The sequence below is a fragment of the Pezoporus wallicus genome, unplaced genomic scaffold, assembly GCF_028554395.1.
Source record: "Pezoporus wallicus isolate ANWC-B61680 ecotype Strahan unplaced genomic scaffold, APGP_CSIRO_Pwel_v1 contig_4131, whole genome shotgun sequence".
Taxonomy (NCBI): Eukaryota; Metazoa; Chordata; class Aves; order Psittaciformes; family Psittacidae; genus Pezoporus; species Pezoporus wallicus.
In genome coordinates, this window is record NW_026641950.1 from 11,036,657 (window position 1) to 11,062,903 (window position 26,247).

Genomic DNA, 26,247 nt, shown 5'->3' on the forward strand with positions numbered 1-26,247 from the left:
CTGAAAACAATCTTTATTTTGTAAGAGGAAAAATACTACGTTTTTTCCCACATCTTAGTGGGAAATACTAGAGTATTTTATTGGAACTTGAACAAACCCCAGTTTTAAGGTCAGTTCTGGATATTCACTTTAAAGGCTAACAAAAGTCAAACCCTTCAAGAACCTTTCATCCATGGGCATGATCTAATATTCATTGTGATTATTATTAGCATCTTAGAATTCTGATACATACTTATTGATAGTGATCAGCAGAAGAAAACTTCCAACAATCAAAAACATTAAAAAAAAAGGTGTACAGAGACAACAAAAAAAATCATGAGTTCCTTGAATAGCCTATGTTCTACCACAGCCCACCATTGTAGAGCAGAAACTTTTTTTCAGCAGGTATTCACAGATAACTTCTTGTTTGCAATGCATTTTTTAAAATGCAAACATGCTATCAGGCTTTGTAATATGCTTTCTTATTATTCTGTCAGTACAGAGCATTCTTGTAAGCAGTGGTTAAATCTTATACTTCCTTTTTGGCTTCTCTTTCAACAATAGTAGGTTCATTTTCTAACTCTGGCAGGAGGGAGTTGGTTTTGCTGGGTGGCTGTTGTGTAAGCATCAAGTATACAGGAATTACACTAGGAGCAATAAACAGGAAGAAACCAGTTGGTAAAACACAATCATAGGCTGGCAGAAAATCAGTGACTCTTTGTCACTCCTTCCAAAGAGGAGGAAAACAGTTGGTGGCAGATACTCCGTACCATCAAGTACCCAGAAGAGAAATTAAATCTCCTTTTCTCCATGCCGGGATACTCAGAGTTTTACTTCAATGTGGACCATGGCTACTTGGAGGGTCTAGTCCGAGGATTCAAAGCTGGGATCTTGACAAGTGCAGACTATGTCAACTTAGCACAGTGCGAGACGCTAGAAGGTAAGTCTGCTGGTTTGTTTTATTTGGGAAGAAATATGGTTGCTTAGGCCTTTGAAAAAGGGAAGGTAAAAGCCTGAATTATTGAGAGCTTATCTGAAAAAACAGAGATGACCCTGATGTCCTCTGAAGAGCTGTTCTCATATTTAATAGCTTTCCAGATAAATTACCCTAGGATTGCACAGACTGTGATTTGAAAGCAATCCAGATGATGAGGTTTTCCAGTTTACTGATAAGGTTTGGAAATCTCTTCCATTGAGTTCCTATGGAGATTAGTAACCTTCTCACAGATTTTAACTACTCTACAAAACTGTTCAAGCATAGAAGTTTCATATCATTTAGCTGGATAAAATAGTTCCCCAAAATCTTACTAAAAGCTTACCATTTGGTTACGAGTTTCTCTAGAAAAGGTATAATTTTAGTACTTTATTAGTTCACAAGTTTTAGGGCAGTGGGGGACAGTCTACTTCCCAGGAAAAGAAAACCTGGTAACAAAGATAAAACTGAACGATTCTCAAGCTTTGAGAAAAAAAAAAAAAAAAAAGAAAAAGCTTATTTCAAGGTGACTTTGCCACCATAATAAAGAGAACACACACTAGTTTCCAAAACAGCCTTCTGTGGCCAAGACTGGTCACAGCCTGATGAGGACAGACTTGTACAAAGAATCATATGACAAACCTTTAGTCACTTGGCAGGAAAAAAAATGCGACAGAAAAAAAAAAAATCACTTTTCTACAGGAACATAAAGTTTTTTTCCCTGACTCTAAAATTAAAGCTATAATTGCACACTGAAATAATTTCTTTAGCATGAAGTTTATCAGATTAATTTGAAAAAGGAACAAGGAGAAATAATAAGTTCACTCTGGTTTAAGCACTGGTTGCTTTGTGTATGCAGCAATGGATTTTAGGAAATGTGGAGCTCAGAACCTGATGATTCCCATATACAACAAAATTTTGAGGCTGCCTAAACTATTAATGTAATCACAACATAAGCCTGGGGAGGTTGTTTGCCATTCATCTGGCAGACTAAAAGAACTACATTTAAATAGATTCATGTAGGTATTTAGCTGTCAGCAGGATAAAGTTCCTCTCATAGTTAGAGATTGTCAATACAGTCAATGAGATCTAGACTTTTCAACCGACCAAGTGCCTGTACCTACTTCAGCTGAAGAGCTGTGTCAGCTCACTATTTCATACAATGGCAGTTTAGACACATAAACACATGTAGGCACTTACTTCAAGAACTGAAATTTATTGCTTATGTCAGCTAGGCAAAGTCAACAGATTCTGTAGCCTATTTGTACCAGAAGTTTTGATCCATGAAATGTAAAGACTTTTGATATTGTATTTGATTGTTCAAGTCAGAAAGTCCTGCTCCACAAATTCACAGGCTTCAGAAGAAGCTAATAGAGTTTCAAAAATCTCTAAAAGATGTGAAGGACAGAATGATGGAAGTATTAAACCTTGCTCTTACTCCACTTGTTTGTGCAGAGGAGCTCAATAAATTATGTCATCAAAATCTCCATGAAGAAAAAAACCCTGATAAAATCCTTGTTACTTCTGAATAAGATGAAAATGCACAGGTTTAAATACCTTCTAAACACAACAAGAAAAAAGGAAATTTTCCCTCATCCTTCCCAGAAGATTGCTTGCTCAGGCTAAGTTAAGAATAGTTGAGAAAAACAACCTAAATTTCATGTCATGCTGTGAGGAAGTTATTTAGAACCAGAAAAAGTAGTTTTGAAACATTTCTGAGATATATAAACCTTCAACATTATTAAGAGCTGCAACAGATGGACAGTTCAAGATAGAGAGATAAAATACTTTCGTAAGTAAGACTTATGGTAGAAAGAATAATTTTTTAATATTTGAACCTTCTGCTTTCTAATGTTTGTTCAATTTTAGAATGTAAATTATTTCAGCAACAGAAGCAGCAGCCTTCATCAATCCACCTACACGCACACCTCTACTACCCACAACCACTTTCCTTTTTCTCTATTCAGCTACATACCTTTCTCCATTGTAACACTTCCTCTTTTACACAGCTACCAGATTATCACCAGTTATCTACCAAATGTATTATCTATAATGAAAATATAAGAAGTACTGGATTTCTACACAAGACTAAAGACACCTACCTCTCTAAACATGCAGGATGGTGTAACATTGAATTTGTACCATGAGCATACAGTTCACCAAAAGCACAGACCCTTACCTTTAAAGTAAAAAATCATAGAATCATAGAATAGTTAGGGTTGGAAAGGACCTTAAGATCATCTAGTTCCAACCCCCCTGCCATGGGCAGGGACACATCACACTAAACCATATCACCCAAGGCTCTGTTCAACCTGGCCTTGAACACAACCAGGCATGGAGCATTCACAACTTCCTTGAGCAACCAATTGCAGTGCCTCACCACCCCAACAGTAAAGATTATTCAACCTAAACCTCCCCTGTTTAAGCTTTAACCGGTTACCCCTTGTCCTATCACTACAGTCCCTAATGAAGTGTCCATCCCCAGCATCCTTATAGGCCCCCTTCAGATACTGGAAGGCTGCTATGAGGTCTCCATGCAGCCTTCTCTTCTCCAGGCTGAACAGCCTAAACTTTCGCAGCCTGTCTTCATACGGGAGGTGCTCCAGTCCCCTGGTCATCCTCGTGGCCCTCCTCTGGACTTGTTCCAACAGCTCCATGTCCTTCTTATGTTGAGGACACCAGAACTGTACACGATACTCCAAGTGAGGTCTCACAAGAGCAGAGTAGAGGGGCAGGATCACCTCCTTCGACCTGCTGGTCATGCTCCTTTTGATGCAGCCCAGGATATGGTTGGCTTTCTGGGCTGCAAGCGCACACTACCTGCTCATGTTCATTTTCTCATCGAGCAGCATCTCCAAGTCTTTCTCCAAAGGGCTGCTCTGAATCTCTTCTCTGCCCAACCTGTAGCTGTGCCTGGGATCGCTCCGACCCAAGTGTAGGAGCTTGCACTTGGCACAGTTCAATTTCATAAGATTGGCATCAGCCCACCTCACAAGTGTGTCAAGGTCCCTCTGGATGGCATTCCTTCCCTCCAGGGTATCAACCGAACCACACAGCTTCGTGTCATTGGCAAACTTGCTGAGGGCGCACTCAATCCCACTGTCCATGTCGCTGAGAAAGATGTTGAACAAGACCGGTCCGAACACCGATCCCTGAGGGACACCACTCGTTACTGGTCTGAAGCTGGACATTGAGCCATTGACCGCAACCTTTTGTATGTGGCCAGCCAGCCAGCGGTCCATCTATCAAATTGATGTCTCTCCAATTTAGAGACAAGGATGTTGTATGGGACTGTGTCGAACGCTTTGCACAAGTCCAGGTAGATGACATCAACTGCTCTACCCCTGTCTGTCAGTTCTGTAGCCCCATCATAGAAGGCCACCAAATTGGTCAGGCAGGATTTCCCCTTAGTGAAGCCATGCTGGCTTTCACCAAGCACCTTGTTGATTTTCATGTGCCTTAGCATGCCTTCCAGGAGAATCTGCTTCAAGATTTTGCCAGGCACAGAGGTGAAATTGACTGGTCTGTAGTTCCCTGAAGCTTTATGCATAGAATTGAAAGATTCAGCATGTGGATTTGTGCTGCAGTACTATTGTGCTTATCTAATAGTACCTTCAGTTCCTGTCATGTACATTAAAAGGTAATAAATTTACCCCATTCTGCATTCTGTTACATAACACCACACCACAAAACTTTGCCTAAGTTAAAAATATTATAAATACGCTAAAACAAACAAGCAGAAACAAAACCAAAACCACTGCAAGTAACCCATAAATAGAATTAAAAAGACCTTTTAATTTCAAAGTGGTTTTGATATCTCTAGAGGGGAAACCATAATGTCAGTACAGAAGAACCACAAGAAATCTGTAGGTTAGTGCTTTACATATGCTTGATCATCACAAAGTGTAACATTGAGACAGAAAGAAAAAAGGAGGCTGTGAATTGACTTAGGATACCACCATGTCCTCTCAATTCAGGGCCACACAGAGAGAAGTCTTCAGGTTAATTTAAACATCCTTGTGGGCTTGTTTGAATTATTATAATTTCCATGGAAGTACCCTGCTGCAATGCTGGTTTGAAACCTCTGCAACATGGCATTCTACTAGCTTGACCCTATTCCCTCTGAGGAATGGGATCCCCAGAGGAACCCTAATGACAGTCTTTGGAGTAGGATATGGGGGTGTTAAATTCTTTTCTTGCTTCCTTGTGTGATGGAAAGACTACTGCTCTCTAGAAGGGAAACTTGGTCACAGAAGGACAAGCAGCCCAGCTCTGCTTCCACCAATACTGCTGAAATAAGTTCACTTAACTCGCCAGAGCCAGGAGAGACCAGCACATAGTGGCTGAAATAACTGTAATTGAAAACATGGTAGTGGGCTATCAAAGTGAGGAGTCAGACAAGACACCATGTGCTTGGTGCCAAGAGACCAGGTTCACTCTTTGTTTAAGTTCTTTCTATACTCCTTCTTTCTGATCAGCATCATGTTAAATTAGTCTGACTTTGTGCATTAATTCTCTTTAGGCAAACTGGTACTTGTGTTTGGTCACTGTTCAATTGTGAGTAAAATCATGTGATTTAACTAAATAATGTGACATTATTTTAAAGTCATACGTTTCCTACATATGATTTTCCTGCATAGAATTGTAGGATGAAATACGTGATGCAGATGGATGACAATAATACTGACAGCTGAAATAAAGCAATTTTCTTTCCTAGTGATCTTGTGGACATGCTGAAAAGCCCAGAGTCTTGTGTAGGTCTCCAAGAGCCCCTGAGCAAAGGAGCAGCTAGCATCACTAAAAAGTTTTGGTGGACAGGAATATCTGAAGCCCATGTAACACTCACCCACCTACTTCTGCCAGGTCATCAGGTCACATTACTATTACAGGTGTCTGAGTGTGTTAAATCCTCAGGTCTTGTTATAAATACCAACAGCAAAAGGGCAGACTATAATTTAAGACCAGCAGAGCAGACTGAACTGCACTGAGCTCTGTCATGGTGGGAACTGATTATAGAATCATAGAATCATAGAACAGTTAGGGTTGGAAAGCACCTTAAGATCATCTAGTTCCAACCCCCCTGCCGTGGGCAGGGACACCTTACGCTAAATCGTATCACCCAAGGCCTCGTCCAACCTGGTCAATTACAACATTCCTGACTGATATTATATGGTATTGGAGCTTGTGGACAACTATTTTCTTTTGTTGTTTTGGCCAAGGCCAGGAGATAGGGTTTAATTTTGTTTCTTTTATACAGTATGCATGCTGGTGTTTATTAAATCAGTTAGAAGAAATACTTTTATAAAGCAGGCTGTGGAACTGACAGGGTCCTAAATGGAATGATCCCAGCACAGTATTTCCTCCTTAGCTTTTGAGAGCCAGCTAAAGCTAATTAGTGTTACAGCCAATATTTTTCATGCTTTACATTAGGGCATGGTTTCTGAAGCCACTCAGTCAACCAAAGAACTAATGAAGGTAACAGTCTTGTCAAAATACTCTCAGTCAGCAGCTTCGGCTTCTGTTCATCCCATGATAATGTTAAACACACTTTGGAATGGTCAGTGCTTGGGATTGATATTTGGGTTTTGCAGTCTGCTTTAGGTACCTGAAAACCTATGTGTTTGAAATGCATTTACAGAATATAACTCAAGGTAGACATCAGTGGCTAGTCTGAAAGGGAACTGAGGAAAGCTGGAATTCAGCTCTCTACATGTACTGATGCAGTATTATTTGATCCCACCATAAGCCAAGTATTTTTAATTTCTTTGCAATAAAAAGAGATAGTAAAAATAATCAGTTTTCACAGTAAGCATAGCTGTGATATAAAATATTAGTGATTTTTAAAAAAGATGGTCTTACAAATTTAGGCTCATTTTGGGGCATAATTCTGCATTTTTATTTATCTCTTAATCTTGCTTACCTTCTTTTCTTTTCTTTTCTTTTCTTTTCTTTTCTTTTCTTTTCTTTTCTTTTCTTTTCTTTTCTTTTTTCTTTTTTCTCTTTTCTTGTCTTTCTTTCCTAAATTGTGTACTTCTTTTTTTTTTTTTTTTTTAATAACATAATTTCAGTCTATTGCAGGAAGTTCTACAGAATTGCTAACAAATCCTGAGTGCTAGCTGAGTAAGGCTATCACATCCAAGAATCTGTTGATGATTTCATATGGATTTGATGGATGGACTATTTCGTAGATAAGGTATTGGCTGGATGGCCACCAGTGGGTAGTGGACAATGACTGAGAGACAGGATGCCTTCCAGAGGGACCTGGACAAGCTCAAGAAGTGGTTCCTGTGAACCTCATGAGGTTCAATAAGGCCAAGTGCAAGGTCCTGCTCCTGGGTTAGGGCAATCCCCAGTATCAACACAAGCTGGGGGATGAAGGGATTGAGAGTAGCCCTGAGGAGAAGGACTTCGGGGTACTGGTGGATGAAAAGCTGGATGTAAGCTGACAGTGTGCACTTTGCAGCCCAGAAAGCCAATCATATCCTGGGCTGTGCCAAAAGGACCATGGCCAGTGGGTAAAGGGAAGTGATTCCCCTGCTCTGATGAGATCCCACCTAGAGTACTCTGTCCATCTCTGGAGTTCTCAGTATAGGAAAAATACGGACTTGTTGGAGTGGGTCCAGAGGAAGACCACGAAAATGATCAGGGGTATGGAACACTTCTCCTATGAGATGGCTTGAGAGAGTTGGGGTTGTTCAGCCTGGAGAAGAGAAGGCTCCAGAAAGGCCTTATTGTGGCATTTCAATACTTAAAGAGGACTGACAAAAAAGATGTCTTATAAGAAAGTCTGCCCAATAGGAGAGGGGGTAATGGTTTTAAATCAAAAGAGGGGAGATTCAGGCTAGATAGAAAGATTACGTTTTTTATGATGTCAAACACTAGAACAGGCTGCCTAGAGAGGTTGGAAACATTCAAGGTTATGTTGGACAGGGCTTTGAGCAATTTGATCTAGTTGAAGAGGTCCCTGCTCATTGCAAAGGTGGGTGGAACAGATAACCTTAAAGGACCCTTCCAATCTAAACCACTAGATGATTCTGTAACTAGTAAAGTGAGTTCAAGTGGCAACCAACCTGCATAGAAAACTCTGAGGGCTCTCTTATCTCAGTAAGGGAGAGTAAGGCAGAAGTTTGAATTTGCAGTGTACTAGTTCTTTTGCTTTGTGTCTCACTGTTGGCAACCTTACTGCATGCTAAGAAAGAATACACATGGGGAAATAGGAAAGAGTAGCTACGATACTGATAACTGCACACCTTGCTAACTGCATATTAACTTCCCTTATTTCAGTCAGTGGAAGTGTTGCTGTCTTTCCCCCTAAATATCCAGGTTTTACCTAGAAATCTAAACATTGTGAATGCCCAAACCATATATTATTAGACCAATCTACAATTTACAGTAGTTTTAATATAGCATTTGAACATAATTATGCAATATAGCAGGGGCTTTTCTAAAAATAAATGTTACACTGCTTTGAACCCTAAGAACCAATTCAAATTCTTACTTTTGCTTCATGGTGGAAAATGGCTAGAGGAGGAATTGTGTCAAATGAATTCTCTGATATTATGAAAGTGTCTTTCAACTTTGTTGCCCAAGCAACATATTTTCCTCAGTTACCAGGGTCAGAAGCTCAGACAGAATATGACACGATAACGCAAATTTCTGGAATAACTTCATAGGATCTGGTAGTTGCAGCCATAAATCAAACAAAGCCAAAGTAGAAATGCTAAGAGAGTGTAACTCGGCCATTTTAAGTGCTTCAGTGCAGAAGCCATTTGGAGCCCAGTATCTGAGCCAGGCAAGATGTGTTCTCTCTTCTTCTTCAGGCAGCCCGATAATAATAAGCTGGTAATATTAACTGAGATTTAAATGTTTCATATGAAAAATCAAGACCTTAACAATTCCTATTCATAGATTAACAGTGCACAGGGGTGCAGGAGACAAAACAACTGATATATTATAATGGCGCAAATCAGTGAAAGCAAAACACTGAACAAATCTGACTGGGAAAGGGCTAGGGACAGAAGTAACTAACACTGTACCTGTTGTGGTTGGAAATGAAAGCTGCTGGTGAAACTTCAGACAAAGGTGCAAGTTATTTGTGCTTTCCTGTGGCATGCAGTAACTCTTACCAGTAGAAGGCAGTACAAAAATGCATTAATTATGCATTAACTCTATATTGAATGTATGCCCAAATCTTTTTGATAAACAGTCGCTTAATCTGAGAGTATAATGTTAGAAATTAACATTTAAAATGTTTATTTTGTTTGTAGGCAATAATAATGACAGTTTATTCTCATGGTCTTCCCTGAATCTAATTCCAGATCTGAAGTTACATCTGCAGACTACAGACTATGGCAACTTCTTGGCTAACGAAACTGGCCCTCTCACTATTTCCACCATCGATGAAAAACTGAAAGCAAAGCTACTTGCAGAATTTCATTACTTCAGAAACCATGCTTTTGAACCACTTGCCACATTTTTGAATTTTATTACGTAAGTAATATTACCACATAGCTCACCACACAAAGACCACACAGTTACCCATTAAAACAGTGTAAATGTATTGTACTGGAATTTCCATCAAGTCTCAGAAATAGCAAAATTACTCTGATACTGCAATATTTACATACTTTATTTGGTAATATAAGCTCTGAAAAGATACACATATGAAGACCTGTTGTTATTGCAAGTACTTATTTTAAAGAACACAAGCAGATTTTTTCTGTATTCAGTGGCAGGAGGAGTGGTAGAGATTGAGAAAAATGGTTTTAATTTTCAAACATTATTTAAGTCAGAGACCTTGCAAAACTTAAGTTTGTAGGGGTGACTCCTGCAAGATGAAGTTTCACGATATACAGGGCAGTGGTTTAATTCCCAGGCATGACAAGTTAAGACTTTTTTAAAAGGGGAAAGACGACACATCATACACCTACCATACTTTTCATACCATCTGAACATTAAAAACAGTTGTGTCTTGCAAGATACTAAGATCCAAGAACCTTTTTTAAAGTACAAGTACCATTTGATGCCAGATTAATAGACAGTTCTGGTCTCAATACAGTCATAAACAAATAAAACTTGTAAATGAATGGTTTAACCAACTTTAGGAAAACGGATTTAACAGTACCAGCATGTATTAGAGAAATATCAGCAGGATATTTTACCTCAATGATGCTCACTCCCCTTATCTTAATATATTATAACAAGAACAGTAGACTGGTCAGTTTACTTTCAAGGAGATTTTGTATCATAACAGTAAAATAAAGTACCATTATTCTTTTTTCTTTTTTTGTGTCAAGTGTAGCTGAGCACTTTTAGGCTCATATATCAACAAGATCTTAGAGACTGTCCTCAGAGAGCTGTGACCAGTAGGCATACAATGTTTACAATTTGCTTCAGGGAAATGAAAGTGAAAATAGGAAAATTATGGCAGCTCTTTTCTCACACTGACTGACACGCATGTGTACATGTATAGGCACAAACTCTGCACACTGCTGTTTTTTGAATAATGGAGACACTAGTTTAAGATATTTAACACAATTATTAAATCACTGATCTGCACTTCACCAGATCCTTAATCACCCTCACAGGTTTTGTGTGAGATCATATTAATTCCTATGTCTCTAGCTGCATTCAGAATCAACAACACAAGCTGAAGACTGGCATCCTTGTTCTAAGCATCCAAGGGAATAGCTTTCCCATTTCCAAGTCACTGACAAATTTGTCATTGTCCTCTCCAACAGTAAAACTAGTAAGAAGCTGATAGAAAACTTAGCAATAAAGAAGAAATCTGTGAGAACCCGTTCTTAGTTTCCTCATGGGAGGATGTTTATTGTCGAGCGAGAAGAAAGCCCCAAGATTGGTCGCCTTGCATGAACTCAACAGTTTTAGTGCTGAGATTCCCCTACGTTTCTCTGTCCAGATGGTCTATAGGAAACAACAAAATCCCAAACTTGAGAAACTGCTAGCTCAGGTGATATGCATTTGATATATAGTGAACGTACAAACCTGCAAGTACTGCGCTTGTTTCTGACTTTGGTATTTTTGCTACTTTTCAAAACTCTTCGTTTTGTATTTTTTCAAAGGGAAATTCATTTTAAAGACATATCTTTTCCTTTTTCTTTCAAATACAGATACAGCTATATGATTGACAACATAATCCTTTTAATAACTGGCACATTACATCAGCGGCCCATAGCTGAACTGGTTCCCAAGTGCCATCCACTGGGGAGCTTTGAGCAAATGGAAGCAGTCAGCATTGCCTCAAACCCCACTGAGCTGTTCAATGCAATTTTGGTTGACACACCGTTAGGTAAGAGCACTAAATTATTTTTTATTTGCTTCTTGAAACTATTCATCCTATATTCTTAATGACATCTCAGATGAAGTAACGTTTTCCACTGGATATGCTGTGTTTCAGTAACACAGAACACAAAGTGTGGATCAAGCAGTTCTAAAGTGGCGTTCAAGACATTTTCTAGTAACATTTATTAATAGGTATCAACCTTGGGTAGCAGACACAAAGAAGTGCAATAAATACCTTTTATAGCCAAAGCAGCCACTGATTTAGAGCATCTAGATTTTTATTTCAACACCTGCATTTATAACTCAAAAATAGTGGACAGTTACTAATAAATATTAGATGTTGTGGTAGAACCTAGATTCCCTCTTAGGATTTGGGCATGATTCAAACACAAAGAAAATCACTACTTTGAAGAACTAAATCTAAAAGCAAAACAGCGTCAAGGTTGGGAATGTTCATTCTGAAACTGGGATGAAACTCTGCTCAGTGTGGTGCAGCACCCAACACGATCCAAAATTAACAAGCTGTGGGGCAGTGCTGGGAAAGGTACCAAGAATAAGATGGAAGTGGACAGATTTAACATGTATGAAACCACTGCATGCCCTCACCTTGAGTACTATTGGGTTCTGCTTTCTCAGGAAGGCATGGTAGGTTGGCCCCACAATGTGGGGACAAAATGGGGAAAAGAGCTTGTAGGTTGAGATCTCCTACAAAATATTACTGCAGGCAAAACAGACTCAAATTGGGCAAAATTAACCTGATTTATTGTTGATTAATATATGTAGAATTAATTACTGATCCAGGCATTATGAAACAAACAGAAAAGAAACATTTACATACTTAGGGAAAACATCCTTCTCCTTCCTTTGCCGCTCCTTCTCCAGGCTCCTCTCCTCTGCCACCTTGTTATCATTGCAGGTTACACTTCATCCCTTTGGAGATGAATGAGCGGCACAAGGAGAAGGGGGAGTTTACAGTCAGTATATGACAGTTTCTCTCTACCTCTCCTTCCTCCTTACCTTCTGTTCCAGCATGGGCTCTCCTTGGCTGCAGTTTCTGTCAGGAGTACCTGCTCCAGCACAGGTCCTCCACAGGCAGCAGGGCCATGGATCAACTCCTCCTCCTTCTCCTCCTCCTCTTCCTCCTTCTCTTCTTCCTCCTCTTCTTCCTGCTCTTCTTCCTCTTCTTTCACCCTGGTGTTCCCTCTGCTGTTTCTTTTTTTTTTTAACACCTCTTTTTTACATCCTGCATTTTTTTCCTTATGTAAGTCCTTAAGAGGCACCTCCCACTAGGTTGAGGGCTCAGCTGTGCCCTGTGGTGGGTCCCCTGGAACTGTCTGGAATTGGTTATATCCAGCACAGGACAGATCCAGCTTCCTCACAGAGGCTGCCCTGCAGCCCCTGCTGCCAGGACCTGGGCACCAACACCCCATACAGTGAAATCAGAGGAGGTACACAGCTGGGCAGCTAAATGAATAAGGGGATAGCACTGCTGTGTGCAGACACACTAAAAAAGGCTGGGATCAGTTTGGTGAAGACAAGGCTGGAAAGAGATATGAACAGTGTTTACAAAGTTCTGAGGGCCACAGTGAACTATGAACTGTTGCTTACCAAATCCTTTAGAAGACAAAATCCCAGCAGAAAACTGGTTTTACAAAACACTTTTTACCCAGCTGAAAGTAAATTTCCCGATTTTTTATTTATTTTTTTTTTCTCTAAACAAATTTGTAAAATCAGAGAGCAGTATCAGATCTTTAAAAAGACAGGATGAATTCAAGGGCAATTTATCTACAAAGATACAGTAAAGTGCACTGTCAAACCTACATCCTCTAATGTTGTTCATCCAAAACCTGGATGCTGGAACAGTAGGAAGGGGGAAGACCACAAATCACAGCCAGGCTCAGGTGCTCTAAATACCATCTTCAGTTGCCACTGTTTGAGACAACACCCTGCCATGCAGCACTGATCTGTCCCACTGGCACAACTTAGAAGCAGTAAGGGATTGTCATGCTTTTGTTGGTTATGAATACAGTATTTTTATGCAGTCCAACTGCACAAATGAACTTCATCATCTATCTCCCTGTTCAAAAGCTTTCTGTCTAGCTAGTTCTGCAGAGGAGCTGGAAGCACAGAGGTTCAAGGTCAAGGCTTCTGCCTCTTACTGGTTACAACCTGTTTCCTTTCCTCTACTACAGACATGCTCAAAGAGGAAAAGGGAAAATGGGAAAGAGGATTCTCCTTAACAATTGCAGAATGGCTGCATGATTTAAGATAAAAATTACCTTTCATGTTCCTCACTAGAAAATCTCCCGATGCCCAGACCATACACTTCAGAGAAGATTAGGGCTTTCATTAGCCTTTTCCATCTGATTTGCTCTGGAGATGTGGGCTCTGGCTGTAGCGTTGATTGATTCCCCTCACAGCAGATTCTCATTAAAAAAAAGGGGGGGGGGGGTAGGGAATAGGAGGATAAGGGGAAAAGCAAGAGGATTCCTCTTCCTCTCTGCTATATCAGTCTTATACAACAGAAACCTCAGATCCTTACTTGCACACTGGTGAATGACAATAGACAAGAGATGCATATTATCAGCATGTAGATTTATACTGCAATATAATAAACTCTGCTTTCAGCTGCTTTCTTTCAAGACTGCTTGTCTGAAAATGACCTGGATGAAATGAACATTGAAATAATGCGCAACAAACTGTACAAGGCAAGTTCTTGCAACATAATAATATTTGGGGCTTTTCAAAGTGTCTCAGAAGAGGAGATGAGTATCATTAATCTTGTTTTATGGATGGGGAAACAGAAGCATAGTGAGATAAAGCAAGCTGTCTAAGGTCACCTGACTGATGGCAAGTCCAAGAATCAAATCCAGCTCTTGTCATTCCTATGCCACTGTTTGGAGTGTTTTCAAATTTTAGGTCTGCATCCAAATTCTAATTTAATACCTCATTAAAGAAAATGCTGTAGATGTCAGGCTAATATCCAGATCCATTTGTTTGCGAATAACTCGGTTATCCACCAAATGCCAGAGAACTGTTAGCGCCTAAGTGAACCTAGACAGGCTTTTGGCTAACATTGATTTTTATTTGTAAAAGGCAGATGTGATTTAAAAAGGTCTGATAACTTTGAGTCTATTTTTTTTTTACCTAAGGGTTTTGTATAATTTTCTTCCTTTTAAAATTATCTTTGGCACTGCTACAGAACACTGCTGTAAAGCTATGCATCTAACATGTACCGTGCATTTTCAATGTACTTTACAAATATTAGCACACAGGTCAGTACTCATAGGATGGTCTCTTTCATTCTGCTGCTGGCTCATCCCAGCACATTCTCTCCAAATTATTTTATCTTGCTTTCACAATGGATACCCCAGACTGCAGGAAGTATTCTTACAGTGATCTGATTGCATTAGGAGAAAACAAATTTTTCTGTTTGTCTTACAAATGATATTTATAAATTCCCAAGCCAGTATTTGATTCTTAAATATTCTGCTTTCTCTCATTCAAAACAACGTCAGTTTTGCCCAAGTATTTGAATTCTTTCATTGTACTACTAAAATAGACACTCTTTTTCCATTTGATAACATACAGATTTGGTTCTTATATCCTGTGTGGATGACCATACATTTACACTTAATATTTTTTTTTTCTTCTCACTCTTCTAAGTATCAGGGGGATCATTCTTCAAACACTTCTAAATTATTAATATAGCTTTTCTCCTCTGCTTCATCTGTCAGTGTGATCAGTTATGTTTCAGCTCTACTATCAGATAACCCTCTACTGAACCTAATGCATAATCCCATGCAGCAGATTCCCCTTGAGATGTCCCTATTTAAAATTCACTTAATTGCACAGTTAGTGACAGCTTCTTTTAACAAGATTGTGTGAAGTTGTGGCAAATGCATTTTGGTAACATAAATGTTTGCTAAAATAGTATTTTGGGGGGATGGGGGGGGGGGGTGTGTACTGCATCTTTGAGATATTTAGATATTTAAGATCCTTCCTGACAGGTATTTTGAAATGGGTATGACGGCCAGAACCCTTAATAGACCAGAGGGCTCTGCAGACCAGTATTACAGAAGCTTTCTTTGTTGTTTCATCCTAATCCAGGGTTTACGGTAGAGCAGTAGGGATTAGTTTGTGCATCCTCATAGTGCTGGCCCAACGGCTGTGGCTTATTCCCAAATCCCCTCCTCCACAGTATAAATGCAGGGTTTCCTTCAGCCATCTGCCTATTATGCAGTGGAAGCTCAATGGAGCTTGAGTGCTCCTTCTTTAGAGAGCAAAGAAAACATATTTGTCCTTCAACAATTTTTGAAAAAATCTGAACCCATACTGTAGTAACAAGACATCTGCATTTCAATATTTGAACTTTAAATCCAGCAAGTTAATTAAGCACATACTTGAATTTAAATTCATAAGTAGAATTATCAAATTTAATAGAAATATATAAAAATTAGGTTCATGATTATGTGCTGTGCTGGTCCAGGTCTTAAGTAGAATCTAAAATATTTCTCTTCTTCTTTCATGTATAGTCTTATCTTGAGACATTTTATAAATTTTGTGAAAAACAAGGTGGTTCAACAGCAGAAATAATGAGACCTATTCTTGAGGTAAGAAAAATTCAGTCCTTGTACATGAAAGTACTCCACAGAGCTTTGATTATGAGGTTACTTTGTTTTTCCTGTTCCTTCTGTTTCCATTTGCAATGTTGTTGGTCAAATGTTTGATTCTCCTCTGAATAAAAACTGTTTTTATAAGATGTAATGGAGATTTTATTCTAGGATGACTTTTATTTCTTGACTAGAGGTGCAGCTATTCCATTACCAGAGAGGAGTTGGCCTCAGTTAATATTTTTCTGTAACAGAGAGCAGAACAGAATAAATTTTTCACTAAACTCAAACTGTTGCCCATTAGCATTTCTCTGTGTTATGCAGAAAAAAATAAAAAAACACACACACAAAATAATTATTATTATTATACCTCCTAGCTCAAAATTGAATTTGAGAGAGCTAAGGTCTGGCATTATTGTATATTTACTAATCAATAATCTTTCAGCGTCATGGCACTATTATGTTTGTTTACTCTCCTATTAACAGTTGAAGTTGTAGTTGAATGACCTTTGAAACTACTGTCGTACAGAAAAGTCCAACATTCCACGTTTTACTTTTGTCTCTACTCAGGATAGTTTTTTTTTTCTTCTATGACATACAAAATTCCTAACATCCTCCTACCCAAATCATACCTTCAGCGCAGTGAATGATACAGTTGTATCTGTTACTGTAATGAACGATGCAGAATTTCTGAAAAGTTCCTAAAATTGACTTCTCAGCATTCATCTCTTTATTTCTAACCACCCCTCCCCCCCCCCCATGTGGGATTTATCACATGTGGTTAGAGAGCCAGATCACACATTTGCCCCCAGGAGTCTTTTTTTTTTTTTTGATAAGCAAAACTGAAGGAAATTCCCTGCACTCTGATGACATCATACTAAAAGTTTGCATCATAAAGGAGAGATCATACTCCTGGGAACTCTCTCCTGAAGGAAGAATGAGCCTAAATTATATCTTACAAAACCAAGGGATTGCAATTTCATTTTGTATTTAACAAGGTCATAATGTTTCAGTTTATATTCTAACAAAAATATTCTTAATCAAGTTAAACTGACCAGAATTTAAGAATTTTCAATATTCTTTATTGAAAAAATTAAAATCAAGAGATTGTCTGTGGAGCTAAAGACTTGCTTCCACAGTTGATCCAAGATTTTTCGGAAAGTTCATTATTAGCTAGAAATTCATAATGAGAGTAGATGACTTACCAACTTTAGTTTAAAAATGTTGTAAAACACTTTAGCCTATGATAAGCTTCTTTAAAATCCTTACCTAACATCAATCAGCCAGGAGGATAAACTTTTTGAAAATGATTTCTTTTTCTATAACATTTTAATAGTGTGAAGACTCAGATGCAGCAGATTGCTAATGGTTGTATTCACAAAAAGCCAAAGTTTAATTATTCAAAAGAATGCTTGCTATTTATTTTGTAATCTTATATGTAAGACTACCAACCTGACCTTGTAAGGATGAGGCTCCCAAATGCCTTGATCACTAGTCATGATGCCAACCTTCCACACTGAAAATACTGATGATCTCTCTTGTACCATGGAAGAGTGGGGAACATGCACCGGGTTGCATGTTTAACCCTGAATGTGCAAGAAACTGCAGAACCCCATGCTAATTCTCAAATAGCTGACATGCTATTTCAGTTTCCCATATGGAAACTAGAGCATTTAGGAAATGGTCATCCTGTGACTCCACCTCTACCTCCAGCAATCAAATATCCCAAGTCACAAAGTAATTGCCTCATGTCCTTACTCACTATGAAGAACTTCATATGCCAATAATTTGATGAACTGATACATCTGTATGGATGGGACTGATCCTGCAAATTTTCTCCAACTGGGAGTCACCAGAAGTACGCCCAAAACCTGCCAGCATTAGTTGCAATTGCATTTAAGAATGCTTTTTTCCAACAAACTACAGATCTAACAGCTAAATTCTACATGGCTTTAACAAGCTGAAAAAGCCAAAGCATTTGTCTTTCCAAACAATTTCACTGGGGTTGATATGCCTGTTCATATTAATATGGTAAGTGAAATTTGACCCTGTTATTCATTAGCTAGAAATCCTTTCAAGCACGCTTATTTTCTTCTCATTATTTCTCTATTGTTTACTCATTTTCCTTACTCTGAAGTCAGTGCCAGAGGGCAGCTGGGTCCCCGTTACAGTGTGTTCCAGTACACAGGAGTAGGATCTATGAATATGTGCTTAACTGCTGAAGTTGTAGAACTGTGTTGCAACTGCAGTCATCTTATGCAACAGAAAAGAGCACCTTTCTGCTTAAAACAGATCAGAATTTTACAGCATGAGAAATTTTGCAAGCCGCACAAAATGTGGATATACTATATATGCTTCCTTTGAAGATCCTTCTGCATAATCTCTACAATTAGCAAGGGCTCTGCTGTTCTTACAACATGAAAGTAGGTAATAAATAAAACTGTAATCAATTTTGATTTCAAAAGAATAGCTTTAAATCAGACTGAATTGAGTGAGATTATTTTTATTTACCATTATATTTTTAATTCATGACAAATGAAATTTTGCCTTGTATAAAAGGACAACCTGAGATCTAGACATCAGAATGACTTTCAGTCTACTGCTGCAGGGAAAATACAGACACTAAAGGCATCTAAAGCTGGGAGAAGAAATACAGCCTCTGATTCTATGGATTAAAAATTAGCTTGTATTTGAACCACTTGAAAGCTTTAACTTGGCAAGTCAACAGCACCCTCCACAGTATTAAACTATCATTTTAAATATGTGCATTCAGAAACTTTTTTTTTTTCTCCAGAATTTCCTTTCAGCCTTTACTCTCAACAGCACTTTGAGTTAACCCAGAATAGTACTACTGATTCTTGGTACTTTCCTGTATTATTTGTAAGAGCTTTATTTCATAACTTCAGAAGAGTGTGTGAGGAGATTTTCTGTTGTCAGCATCTGGGTAACTAAACTGGGAAATAAGGAAGTAGCAGAGATTATATTTTCAGTGAACAGGATAAAAGCTGTACTTGCAAAACACTGTTCAGTTTTCTAGTTAAAATCTAACACTTATTTGCAAATAAGGATTTACAATTTTTAATATAAGGTATGTTTCTAATGCTCTGAAGTACACTTTTTTTTTAAGTTTCCATAGTTTACCTTACTGATTCCCCCTATATCCCACCTTAATTTAGAGTGAGATCTGTAATAACACCTCTTTGTTCTTTGTTTTGCATATTAAGTTTGAGGCAGACAGACGTGCCTTTATCATCACCATTAATTCATTTGGCACTGAGCTGAGTAAAGATGACCGAGAGAAGCTGTATCCAACCTGTGGAAAACTGCATCCAGAAGGCTTACACCTGCTGGCCAATGCAGATGACTACGAACAAGTGAAGTGTGTTGCAGATTACTATGCAGTATGTAATCTAATTTCTTAGAACAAAAAGCCAAAATACAAACACTTAACATCTTTTGACGTCTGCAAAGTTTCAGAGATTTCACATAACTCAAAAGCATATTTGAGAGAGGAAAAAAAACAATGAAGATAACAAAGATCCCATAAAGACATATATGGAATCAAAGGCCTTTGATACAAAGACATAAGATACACTATCACCTTAGTGTGATACAAACTTCTTCTTACAGTGATGTTTAGATAAGACCAAACCACATTCTAATAAACAAAATGTTTCCTACATCATTAACCTTCCCCAAATTGAGTTTTACTTCACAGCTCCTACTTCCAAGATTTTGAAGCAAATGCATAAGTCATTTTAAAGTGAGCTGACCAAACAATTCATGTCATAGATCAGTGCAAACCTGATATATTGCTAGGGTAGTGTAAAAAAATGCCTTTCTGAAAAGTTTTCTCTAAATCAGTGATTGAAGTAGATGAAGTTGTTAATATTGATGCAACTAGTGCTGTTATTGAAGATTAATCAATATGCAACACTGAATTAACTGTGATGTTCTGACTACCTATATTATTTAAGCTACCTCCATGTAAGTACACAAAACAAAATTATATCTGGTCTACTCCTTTTCCCACAGAAGAAACAAAGCTAGAGGTGCACATCTGCTCCTGTGTATAAGCAGAATGTTAGAAGCATGTCACCATGTCAATGTGGTAACAGAGAAAGTTATTAATGTGATGGTGGGATACATACATGAATTTGGGAACCATTGTACTAGACCTATACTGTATTGCAACTTTACAGGAAAAACTAAACAAATGCACAGAAAAGCAAGTTACACAGAAATATAACACGTAAGAAATGAAAGTCAATTTTATCTGTGCAGAATATTCCAGGATGATGTATCAGACTAATGGATTTAGATACACTATTAACACATAAAGCAAATCCAGCTGGCTACTGGAAATAAAATGAGCAGCCATGTGAGGATCAGAGTTCAGGTTTTTGGCTCCATTTACAGCTCTGACTCTGACAGATAGTATTTGTACAAGAAGTTCAGTGCTCTCTGTCCAAGAGAGTGAAAGGTCATGTGTCATTCTACAATAAGTCAAGTCTCTTTTAGTGCCTTCAGTAAATTACTTTAAGTTATAGGAAATGACGGTAAGAAATACAAGAACAAACATGATCTTTCTTTCTTTTGCTGACTATATGCTTTTAACTTTTGATTTATGTAGAACTGTAATCTGTGCATGAGTTCTTATATACAGGAAGATTACATAATGTAGATTAATTGATAAAGTAATGTAAGGTATCTGTGCTGTACAGAATGCAAAAGCACCTCATTTCCACTGGGTGGTTGTTTATGCTTTTAGGAATACAAGGCTGTGTTTGAAAGTGTAGGGAGTGGCACTGGAGACAAGACACTGGAAGATGCATTTTTTGAACATGAGGTAAGAGCTTCTAACCTTCAAACACCAAAATGAAAGTTACCTAGATTAACATTTAAAACAAGAATGAGGACCCAGGCTTTTGATTCTATTATACCACATCATTCACCTTTATATTCAAGAACTCAGTATTTCTATGGCTGTTAACAATTGGCTGAATCATAATAGAAGGATTTACCTTTTTAAATAAAATAAATCCCAGGACTTTCTTCTGAAGACTAGTTATACAACTGTCAACCCAGATGGCCTATCCAAAAGCCATCTTGTATAAACTGCTTAACAAAATTTCTTTTGAAGAGTCTACTGAAACAGGTATTTCACCACTGTCTGTTACTTAACCTTAATGTTGCTGTAGTTTATTACCAAAATTAATCCACAGATGACATTTCAGTTATATTTATATTCAAGACACTCCTAAATCTAATCATGGTTGCAAAGCTACATAGAAATCCTGATCATAAAAGATGCCATAGAAAAATCACATTTGCTTTCTTTATCATAACACTTGTTTCAACTTTTCCACAGGTAAAGCTGAATGTGCTTGCATTCAACAACCAGTTTCATTTTGGAGTATTTTATGCCTACGTAAAGTTAAAGGAACAAGAATGTAGGAATATTGTGTGGATTGCTGAATGTATTTCTCAGAGGCACAGAACCAAAATTAACAACTACATTCCAATCTTCTAAATTTTAGAATTGATAATCCTACAATGCTTGAGAACATGCATTATTTCACAGAGAAGAAAAATCTTATTTCAAAAGTTAACTGTTATCAGATGTTTTAAATTATATTAATGATCCTCCTTCATAGTTTTTGCCAGTAGATTTTTTTCCCACTGTCCCCATTTTAATTTAACTGATCAATAAAAGCTTCCTGTAAGGTCTTACATATATATTGTTTCTATTTTGTGGAAGTAAGCTTTACATCAATGATGTCTGAAAAGCTTTTAAATGGCTTAATTTTGAATTCACTGTTTTCTCAAAGGGCCAGCTAAACCACTACTTCTATCATACACTTAGGGCCTTCACTGCATACAAGATGGTACAATAAACTTAAAACACAAATAGGAGAGAAACTTTAGAGTTACCCTCAGATTTCCCCATAGGTATCTCTCAAGAAAGAGCTTCCTGAACCTTTCTAACTGTGACATTCTCTTCAGCTCAATGTAAATAAGTAACTTCATTTTCATGAAAATGTTTTCACTTATTTCTTGATGGTCACATGAGGAGCACCATTAGTCTCAAACAATCGGTGTCTGATCTACTCCACTGCAATACAAATATCTCCTTCTAGAACACCAAAGGCACTGTCTTCATGTATGCACTGGTAAACATTATGAAACATGAATGAAAATACCAGCCAAGTCTGTATCAGTTTTACATCAGACACAAGCAACTCCACGTCTGAGCTATTTGAGGACGTGGCTAAGACTGGTAACTAAAAATACAGCAAACAGTTGAAGCCAGATTGTAGCAGGACAAGATTAATTCTGCAGAAGAAAAAGGGAGGATTTTGAAAGCTGTATCAACATTCTGCCTTCCTGTTCCACCCAAAAAATCTGTCCTTTTATCTTTGAAATGGGCCATACCTTTATTTTCTGCATGACTCTCTAGTTTCAGGCTGAACAGCAAATCTCAATCTTCAGCTGACTATGCTTCCAGTAATATGATACAGAAATAAAATCAATTTCCTGCTGAGTAGACAGAATAATAAAACATATCTGAGGTCAACACAGAATTATGGAAAACATTCATGCATCATGGTTTTAAGAACTGAGATAAAATGTATCTTTATAATATACACATGTGCACATGCATTCATATATAAAAAATAGAAAAAGTTACAACTTTTATAGCTAAACCCACACTTCTTAAATTGTAAATATAGCCAAAGGGTTATATCCCATACTGATTTAAACGAGAATTGAGAAGATTTTTAATATTTTGTTTTCTGGTGAATCACAGACAATCTTACATTATTACTTGAAAAAATGCTTTTCATACAGTTTCCTTTAATTTACCAGGAATTTAGAAAAATTGACTTGAAAGAAATGAGCCCATATGAAAACAATACAAATTGTATTTTTATACTGAGGCTTGTTTGTTTAATAGATCTTGTACTTCAGAAGTAAAAAAAAACCCTAACAAGCTGAAATGTAAGAGTTGTGGACTGCAATTTAATTTTGTCATGTGCAGTTGTTTCTTCGCACTGCTTTTATTATCTTGCATTTCTTAATTTGTATTTCCCAGTCTACTCTGTGACCAACACTTTCCAGCTCACACTTACATCACAAACTACTTCACAAATTGCAATGAGGTAATATGGCTATATTGTCTCAAATTTGCATCTTTCTGTAATTTTTAGTAACATCATTAAAAAAAAATGTTGTGAGCAGGAAAATAACAAAGTTAACTGGTCTGGGACACAGAAACTGAATTCATAGAATTCAGCAGAGCGCATGACTACTTCTTCTGTGCTGATAAATCAAGCCTCCCTACTTGCACAAAACAAACTGGCTGGCTTTCCGCCAAGAATTTTCTGAAGTGATTTGAAGGGGAAAGAATCTGCTCTCCACCCTAAACCGTTCTGTGCCAGGGAAGATATGCAGCTGCTATGGCTACAGTCTGTGGATACTGTTAGCTCAGAAAGAAATGAGTAGGAACAGCAGCGTACATGACTGTGCTGTCAGCAGAACTGGTCTTTAGACTGTGAAAAGGATAGCATCAGTGTTGATTGATGCTTTCTTGAAAACAAATTTCTTCTATTTTCTAAGTAAGGAATAGGATGTACTAGGCATCAGTTATATTCAATTTAAGAATAAGCAAGAGAAGCAAGAGACAAAGGAAGTAGGACTTCAAAGTTGTAAGTCCTCAGACAACTTTTTCTAGAAATACTAGAATTTATATTAGTCTTCATGCTGGTGTGTATATATAGATATAGAAATACAGTAAAAAAAAAATCTCCAACAATATCTTACAGTGGAAGTCCAGATCACAGATTCTCTACTACGAGCATCATTAACTTCTTAATGTTGAATTGTAGGATAAGGGAACATGAGGCAATGAGCTACTTTTCTTGTTCCTCCTCATACCTCTCAAACAGCAGGAACTTGTGTTCACACTCTTAAATATCTAAGGCTATCCAGACAAATTCGTTCAGTGTGATTATGCTAACTATGCCCCTTTGCCTGTGTCTTCAGGGGGAGATGAATGAGTTTCTGGTGAACTCTGAGACATGCCAGCAGGCTTGACTTGCTTGTCATCTGCGCACAAACAGCTGAGCAGCACTGATGAACCGGGCTGCAGTTTAAGCACTTCCCATGTCCAGTCCCTCCTTCCTGCACAAATAACCATTTGTGTCTGTGTTAGGAACTGAAGATTTACAGGTTGAATCACATCAGAATGTGGCTTTAAGACTAGCTCTGGATTCACAGTCAGTTGACAAAAGTAGATTCTCTCATTCTGGTTCTATCAATTCCAGTATGACCTTCAGGTAACATGAAAAACAATCCAATACCATACTTTGCTTATTCTGCACATTTATGGATATTAAAGTTAATATAACTTAATTTTCTTTCATACATGACTATATGATGCTTTGTGTTTTTACTATGCCTAAGCTACAGAACAAAAAGCTATTCAACAGTTTTCTTTAAGACCAAATCAGCAGATCCAAAGTATGTGAATGGAGTGATAGCTGGTCATCATTTGGATTTGCATCAGAACTATAAAGCTGTTAGCATGAAGATTACTGTAACAGTTTAAACAAGAGATAAGACAAGGTCCAATGATGTGCTATACAACTGTATTGCCCTATCAAAGAGAGTGGAGAAATGATGCAATATAAATCACATTAAAAAAGAAGTGAGGAAAGGCAGTAATATCTACCAGGCACTTAGGACAGTTCACGTGACACAAAAACTTATCTCAGACACAGAAAATCACTCAGTATATTGGGATAAGACCCAGATGACAAAGAGAAAATAAGAAATGAGATCAAAGAAATTGCAAGAAAAACCTCTCAAAGTACCCAGGTAAAATTTTTTATCACAGACAGTGAGAAACATGTGACTATTTGGAATCCATACTTACTGGGCCTTCCAATTAAAAATAAATAAATAAATAAAAATTCCAACGCACGTAAGTCAGGTTGCAGTGTTAATGCAAACATTCCACATATGGAACAGTCACTGGCAATCCCATCCTGACTGTGCAAGCCAGAAAAATGAACACCCTATTTTCTATTAGGTTGGAGCTTCTCCAGGAGTGAAAAGAAGAAAATCTAATTGCACTAAAAGTCTGCAACACATAACTCCAGTAAATATAAGTCACAAGCCTACTCACAGGTGCCATTTTTATAGCATAATTTATCTGTTAAAATGAAACTTTAAAGTTCTAAGTCTTTTGGAAAATATAGGCCTGAAGAAATAATCATAAAAATTATGAAAAAATACAGTCTCGGAAGGAAGTGACTGTCACAGAATTTCTGTTTAAATTTTTGTTTTACTTTGTCCTTGCAATTATTGTCTGTTGTCAAATGACATACTCAGGGGGGTGGCTCTTGCCTTCAGCATGATGGAATCTCTTGTCACCAGCATTTTGAAAAGCTTGCTGAAATCTTTGCTATCTTGATGCTGACATGTAGCAGTGCAGTTTAAGAGGAAAATAGCATACAAAACAGTAGAGGCTATTCATTATCATGAAAATACTAACAAGCTGAAACTAACTCATATATTTTTGAAATGAAAGAAAATGGTCAATTTCCACATAAAGGACCTTATAACTGTGTTGATGTGCCCCTTTTCAGACTCAGTCCAAGTTGCTACATGTTCATCTCTGTCAGCTTCAGACAGACAATGAAATCCTCACTGAGTTCTCTTGCACAGACATAACGCAATGTATTTAAGCATTACTTAAAAATCTATGGAAGTTCATTATGTGTTCTAACCTGCTCCTTACAAGGAGCAGGTAGAAGCTGCAAGGTCCTTGATTAGGAAACGGCCATATTTTCTTTTTTTTCCAATCTAGAAAATGTAAATATTCTTATTCGAATTATACTGAAAATATATATACTGATTTTCTTTTGTGCCATATTGTTCTCTTAAACTTCAGTTTTATTACATGCACATGCATGGGTACACACACATACATGTGTATTGACTACAAAATTTTATACTGAGTCACACATCAGCTAGAAATTGAGAGCCAACATTGGGTACATCAGTCTAGAACAAATAAAAGAATGTCGCTTCACAACATTTTCCAGTGAAAATGTAAACAACATTTAAAAAATGTAAACAACAAAAATGTAAACATTTTTCCAGTGAGAATGTAAACAACAATTAAAACACTTGAAAGATTTATAATAAAATCGATGTAAGACAAATAAAGCAAACTGTTTTTGCTTTTTCAACTAAACTGATTTAGATCATTCTCTTCATACCATACAGCACAAGAGGCAAATGAGAGCACTCAAATAATTACAGGCCTGATGTAAGCTCACAAAAATTCTTTATACCTACAACAATACTTCA

At 37.5% G+C, this 26,247-nt stretch overlaps 1 protein-coding gene across 1 annotated transcript; it reads left to right on the forward strand.

Annotated features, from left to right (window-relative positions):
- The first annotated feature begins 632 nt into the window (after positions 1 to 632).
- On the forward strand, positions 633 to 21,600 carry ATP6V0D2 (ATPase H+ transporting V0 subunit d2). The gene is made up of 8 exons (XM_057426212.1): positions 633 to 919; positions 9,271 to 9,442; positions 11,083 to 11,261; positions 13,883 to 13,962; positions 15,790 to 15,867; positions 19,092 to 19,268; positions 20,639 to 20,716; positions 21,239 to 21,600. Exons 1-8 carry the CDS (start codon positions 790 to 792, stop codon positions 21,398 to 21,400), a joined length of 1,056 nt encoding a protein of 351 aa, XP_057282195.1. The 5' UTR covers positions 633 to 789; the 3' UTR covers positions 21,401 to 21,600.
- The last annotated feature ends 4,647 nt before the right edge of the window (positions 21,601 to 26,247 follow it).